The sequence below is a fragment of the Limulus polyphemus genome, unplaced genomic scaffold (assembly GCF_000517525.1).
Source record: "Limulus polyphemus unplaced genomic scaffold, Limulus_polyphemus-2.1.2 Scaffold6284, whole genome shotgun sequence".
NCBI lineage: Eukaryota > Metazoa > Arthropoda > Merostomata > Xiphosura > Limulidae > Limulus > Limulus polyphemus.
This window is the reverse complement of record NW_013671894.1, coordinates 30,584-37,897: the sequence shown is the minus strand read 5'-3', so window position 1 is coordinate 37,897 and position 7,314 is coordinate 30,584. Positions and strand designations below refer to the sequence as shown.

At 33.3% G+C, this 7,314-nt stretch overlaps 1 protein-coding gene across 1 annotated transcript in view; it reads right to left on the bottom strand.

Annotated features, from left to right (window-relative positions):
• The window catches only part of LOC106473573 (mannosyl-oligosaccharide 1,2-alpha-mannosidase IA-like), a 40,847-nt gene that overhangs the window by 6,447 nt on the left and 27,086 nt on the right, over nucleotides 1-7,314 (bottom strand). Inside the window, 2 exon segments of the mRNA XM_013934259.2 lie at nucleotides 1,446-1,554; nucleotides 2,279-2,394. Of these exon segments, the coding sequence (XP_013789713.2) occupies nucleotides 1,446-1,554; nucleotides 2,279-2,394 (225 nt within the window).

The following is a 7,314-nucleotide window of genomic DNA, read 5'->3' as shown; positions in this document are numbered from 1 at the left end:
CGTGTTGAATCTAGTAATAGGATTTGATAGTTACTCTTATAATGCACCCTTGGCTCCATAGTGCAGAGCACATTTTTACAGACCAAGTTATATTTGGCTGATACCAATCAAATCTTTATAATTATCCACACAGTGGTCAGTACTACTGTAAGAATAATAGTTCTTTATCAATAATCAGAATGTTATGTCAGAGGTTCTAGTTAAGAATAGATGCAATGTTGAAGAACCATGGAGAATGATGCTATTACAAGAAAAAGAGACATGTTCTTTATGTGTGCTTAACTGTAAAAGGGTGTGATTCTGTATTAAACACCCACTCACACATAACTATACAAACTTTACAATCAAGTAGCTTATGACCAATAGTATTCATGGCAATACTACATTAGTATAAATGAGAGTTGTCTAACTGTAAGGCTACACACTTCTGGATCTCCACATAATTATATCCCATTAAGGTCCATAGCATTTGATAATTTAAAAAATTAATAACATGTTATCAATTTAAATGCTTATTGTCTGCTAAGGTCTGTATTTGAAGCCAAGTAAAAACTAACTTTCAGATGTTTTCATTACTATCTGGTCCTTCACTAAAAAAACGTAGGGCAACCTTAATATGTACCTTAAATCCATTTTCTGAGAGTCAAATATCTTAACTGTTTCCCATTAAAGTTAAAACACTGCAGAGCAAATACTGCATACATGCAGCTCTGAAATGTATTTCAAAGTATGGCATGAAGTCACATAAACAAAAAAGCAGCAACTGAAAATGAGTAATCAGCAACTGGAATAATATTCTAAAAAATTTTTATAACAAAAAGAAGGGACAAAATGCTTCATTGAGTAAACTCAGTATTTTCATGCGAGTTTAACTCAAGTTTTCACCACCTAGGTACAAGTGCCAATAATAAAATATTGGAAACCAGATGACACCACTAAAAGAACTGCATGTGTTGTGAAGCAAACACCAGTTTATTTCTTTACATTTGAAAATACTGATTTCAGTGCGTCAGTATGACATGAAAAAGGTAGCAATTGACCAAACATAAAACATCTTCATTTCTATTGTTATATTGGTAAAAAAATACATACTTTCAAACCACAGTATTGCTTATGAAGACAAATTTATATCAGACCAAGTTTCCTCTTTCTTAATATTGACTATGTACAAGATAGGAGGAGGAGAAGAGTGTTGCTGTACTGTCTTTCCAGTAATAAAGTTTTTGATGTAAATAAACTTGTCAAAGATAGTGAATGGTTCCTTTAGACATTCAATACAGAACTGATTCTGATTTTGTATCAGCACAGCAGAATTATATCTGACCTTTCAATAAACTTATCTCTATAGATAAAGTATGTCATATACGTTTTACACCATATACAGCTTCTAATTTTCTTTTTACTTAAGATTTAAATCACAAACAGAACTCTTTGATAACACTTACCAGAAAAACAGGCAAGATGATCCATCTTGTGCTCTAATCTTTCATATCTCATATCAGCAAAATACTTCAGGCCACCTTTAGATGTTTGTAGCAGCTTCTTTTCAACTACCTGAGTATTAGTTTAAAATCAAATATTATTGGTTATAAAATACAAAAGCTGCATTTTCGATATCTATTCTGACAGATACTTCAGAATTAAATAATAGTTCTAACATCTCACAAATACTGAAAAAGGAGAATTTCACAGCAACAACTGTCTTCCATTCACTGACAAGTGTGTAGAACCTACAGTAAAATACTGGAAAGCAGTGGCACCACTACAGGAAATACATGTGTAGTGAAACACACAACAATTTATTTCTTTATCTTTCAACCTATTAAAAGGTACCTCTGGAAAAAGATAGGTGTATGAAGTTAACATTTTCCTTACACCGAAAATGTATTTCCAATAGATACTTACCTCCCCTCACACAAGGCTATCTCGATCTTCATCTGCCTTCTAAGCACTGCTAAAACATTTTCTCAATCAGATCAGTCTATATACCCCATAATCTTATTATAAAAATAAATAAATGAGTGGATGTCTGGATAACTTTATACCATAAAGCACACATAGATACTCTGTTTACCTCTACATTATCAGAAAAAGGAAAAAAAAAAGAAAAGAAAAACATCTTGAATACGAATAAGTATGTACAGCTCTGAACCACCATATAAAAAACTAGCTTTAGACAGCTTACCTTCAAACTGTCAAAAAAACTGCAACGGGTAAAAACTTGTTCCCAAATACTGTGCATTTTCACTCTTTTGTGGATGTGTTATAGACTATTTACCTGAATGGCTTCATCATACATCTGCCTTGCTTGCTGATCTTTCCCACCAGATTGTATCCAAGCCTTCAACAAGTATTCATAGAAACTGTCACCAAGAGCACCAATAGAAACATGGCCTGCATTTAAGAATAGTTATAATGTAAGTGAACAATGTGTAACATTCGTCAAAGTACAAAATATCCAAATTTTTTTTTATAGTTGAAAAAAGTGTTTTTTACAGTTCATTAAATTAAGTCCCATGTTTTAAATTAATTACAAAAATTCATTTATCCTAAAAACAAATAAAATACTTAGAATAAAATTATGTCTCTGACTTTACAGGAATGATAGAATTAATTATCATAAGCAACGACATTATGAAAAACAATTCTCTTTTTGATCTATCAAAGAATCATTTAACAAGGCAATAAATGAAGTGAAATGATCAGGTAAAAATTCCAACTCCCAAATCTAGTGTTTCCTTATCAATAAAGTAAAAATTATACCAGTATAAAATCAATTATGTTAAATGCATCTGATTTCCAAAATTACTGATATTAGTACTATTTTAATTCAAGTACATAAGGGCCAAGAGTGACTGTTAGTTTATTAGTTTTATAGCACAAAACCACACAGTGGGCTATCTGTGCTCTGTCTGTCGCACAGAATGGAACCTCAGATTTTAGTGTTATAAGTATGTAAAGTTATGACTGATCCACCAGGGGACAACTAAGAGTAAAGGGAGCACAATAATAATATGATTAATATCAAGAGTAAATTGAAAGATTTTTGAAACTTTATGTAGAAAGTGAAGTTTCATTACAATACAAAGTATTAAAAGTAGAGATGTCAGTTTGCCAGATACAGCTCTATGGAAAGTTTAAAAATATATATCTATATAATAAATCTCAAATTATTTTACTTTTGAAATTTGATTTTCTTATTGCTAGTAATAAATAATGTGAATATTAGATACATTTTCAGTGTTAGTTACTTCTTTACTGAGGTACTTTGATTTATATAAATTACAAAGCATACACATATAGTAATTGGATTAGTTTGTTTTTTTTATAGTGCTCTTCATTCTTCGATTGCACATTTTAGTATTTGTGAACAATTAAAAGAAATAAATGGTTTAAAACACTAACAGATACCACTTCTCCCTCCAGTGCCACTGGCTTCATTGACTTCTTCCTTACTTGGTTTTTCATTCTTACAAATTTCTAATTACTGTTTTCATTGGTGCCAGTCCTGCTAATGCTCAGTCTTGGGTGCCAAATTTCATTCTTCATTCTAAATCCCCTCTGTTTCTAATACACATATGTTTATCTTGAAGGAGGTTGAGATTAATGTATGCAGTAACAAGATGAACTGTTTTGTCCATCATGAGTTGGTTTCTTTCTTTCCTTCTTTTTTTCTTTCTGCTTCTACATCAAGTTTCTTCCAGTATGTACAAAAGTAACATTAGTGTGAGAAATTAGTAACTTTGGATAACTTCTGATCCTCTCAATCTTTTCCACTATGTTAATAGTACAGTCACATTGGCTAACTTCCATGGAATGTCCCTGCTCCATTACTTGTGTTCAGTTGCACAATCAGCCAAGTCTCATGAAACAACCATTGTATCTACATTAGGGTTATGCTAGGGTACTTTCATGACCATGATTTCAGTCTTTTCACCTTTCTCAAAGCCTTGCCCTCAGTGCTTGGAGTTCAACAAGTTGGATAGATATAAGCAAACGTCCTGATTGGCAGTAAAATGTCATCATCAAAATTTTGTTCTTCAACTACTGAGAAGAGTGAATGCCACAAAGTGTCTTCATGTGCTGTACCCATCTTCTTGATGCTAAAGAACCTCAAACAGTATAGGTTTGTCATCTTTGGACTTTATGATAGCACACAAAATTAGTTGTAACAAGTCCATCCCTCCCCTCCCCTGCCTCAGTTGTGATGACTTAACACTGTGAAGGTTCACGTAGGTCTTAGAGACATGTAATGAATATTTCTTACATTTTGTCAAGTGCCTGCTCATTTAAGTGGCATTGTGGGTGTAAGTTTGGTTATGAAATATGCATTTGTCATTCAACTGAAACTGCCTTGCTTCTTGAAATAATGCCAGATTACACTCAATAGCTTGGGTATTATTGCAATTTTTGACTCTTCAATAAAATATTATATAGCAATTCAAGGTTTCAAAACTTTCACTTGAGACAAGTAACCGATCACTTCACAGAGCGGCTATAAAGGACAAAGATAGATGTGGATTTTTTTTTCCTATTTATCAAATTTCTTCATTTGAATATCCCTTATCCCAAAAATGTTAAAGACTAGAAAAATTGCTCTTAATCCTGTCCATAAATGACATATCATAAGGTCAATTTCACATTCAGTCTTCAGACATTGTTTTGTTCATCAGACATGTCATCAATGATTGTTGAAACATCTTGAACATCTTCAGGTAAAGAAGTAGATCATGTAAACCCATGTTATTTATGCCCAAGAAACCACATTACTGACACTGTTTGCACAATACCCATTTCTCTTGCACATGCATGATGCAGGCAGTACCATATAACATAGATGGGTCACTGTAACTAATATGCTAAACTCAGGCGCACCTCACTTGAAATATCTGCACTAAGAAGACCATACCTTTCACTACTTACCCACATGCCAAATAGTGTATTATCCAACAAATGTTTTTGTTTGTTTGACATCATCTGCTTTAAATGGTATACATCTAGTATCAGTAACTTCAGAAAACTATGAAAAGTGCAAGGCCTCTGAAAAGGATACTTGACACTTTTCGTTAGGTACACAAACACATTTGTTACGACTGATGGGAGGGATAACCATATATTTTTCAGATCTTTCATGAAAATACCCCCCTTTCTTTATAACCAATCATAATTCACATCCCTACTTGTATTTGAAGCTTTCAACATATCTAAGAAACACAAGGAATGATAAAGAAATTCATAAAGGGTAAAAAAACAAAAACAATGCAATAATTTCAGCTATACAGGAATAAATAGCATAAATTAGATAACTCCCCATCTATAAATAAAGGTTATACCTAAATAAAAACACAAAATAAACTATGTCAAACTTCTCTAATCTTTAAAATAGGGCATCTACATGTATTGAAAGATTACCTGCAAAGTAACCTACACAATAGTGTGGTCCTTAAATGGGGATAAAATTTTAATGTTTAGAATTTGCAAACTCTCACCCTTCAGATTTGTTTGACTGTATAAGAAAACTTAGTAGGCAAAATTATAAGCATGTTATGGAATATTTAGTGATCACTCAAGGCTTTGAAACATTTTTAGAATGACTTCATTGACTGTTGAATCTATTATAGGATGATAATAAAAGAAAAGAAAACATGAATAAAGCTTAACAAATAATATTTTATAGGCTCCTTGAAGTTATTCCTACTTTACAAAAGAACAAAATTTAATAAAATATGAAAAACCAATTTTTTTTATGGCCAAATTAAAACGTCAATATAATCCATGTCCATAATAATCATGATATTTGCAAAATATTACCAGTTACTTTGTCAGGGTTTCTTTGTTTGAATCAGGAAAGCAATGTCTGTGATCTTGAACAACTTAAAGTAGATACTGCTTTTGATCTTCATCATTGGTAAACAAAGAGTTTTACTCTTCAACAAGTGCAACATCCCTTTCAACTGTATCATTGACCACTTTCAGACTCCGTACAAATTCCAATGCTATTTTGTAGTCATCTTTGAAACTTCACAATTCAGGATCCACATCAAAGAAATATGTTGAAAGTTCCAGGCAACTAAAATAATTGAGGGTATTTTTTGTCACAAAATCTGGCAGGGACTTTTGTTGAACTGTGTTGGTATTGATTTTGATCCACTTTGGTAGATTTTGGGTACCTTCATGAAGTTCATGTTCATTCATTGCTTATATCATGGCTCGCTTCATGTCTGACAGTACAAAGGGGAAAAAAAAGCCAAGGCTATCAACTCTTCACTAAGATCTCACAAATGCCCAACAAATTTCTTGGAATCTGATTTGGATACAGCTGGGTTGATTTCTTCTTATTTCTTTAAACTCTGAAGAAATGTCAGATTGCTTTGAGGAAAAGAGATTGCATCAGGAGCAGTGAACCAAGCCCTAATATAAAGTCAGATTACGAATATAAAGACATCACAAATTCCTCTGCTTTCATGTGCAGTCAGTCTGAACTGATCACGGAACATGTAGATTTTGAGCACATACAAGGCTTTGGCCATCCATTGAGCATGATGTATAGCACCTGGTGACATAAAACGAACACCTCGAGGAGAAGTTTCACCAACAAATATGATAAGTTCCATGAACTCTCTGTAGTCATCTCTGGGTTGGAACTCTTGAAGCTGTTTTGTAGCGATAATCACAACTTTGATGTCTGCACTAGCATTTTTTTAGATCAACATTGTTTTCAGCAGTTTGGTAATTTGAATGATCAATGAATTCCCAGTGCTGCTGGAACTACTTGAAGATTGCAACATCTGGTCTTGAGGTCAGTCCCATACAGGAATTGAACACACATGAAAAAATTAGTTCAAGTAGGTGATGTCAACATGTGAAATACAGTAGATTTCTCTTTAATTTTGCTTAAAGTAATGCATATGTTCCATTTTTTGTGGCTGTTGTATCAAAGCATACTACCTTAATGAGATTCTCTACTCCCCAGTCTTCTAGTAGCCTGGTGACAGTAGTAGCCTGAGCCTCGCCAGTCTCGGGATCCAACTTTCGTACTACCAGGAGTTGACTGATTTCTAATCCAGACATGATAACTGGCAAGCCATCTACTTGTTCTTTTCCAATGAGGTCTCTGAGAAATTTTCCATCCCAATGAACAACTAGGTGTTTGGTTTGAACAATTGCTTCAGATTTTTGGAAATGTCCTGACAAAGATCATTTCATGCTCGTCGGATTGATGAATGATTAATTGTTAAATCTTAAATGTCATGGCCAAGGCTCTTGGCAGTGGCAGTAAGTATGAATGTCACTTTTCTGTCTGACCGCATAGTT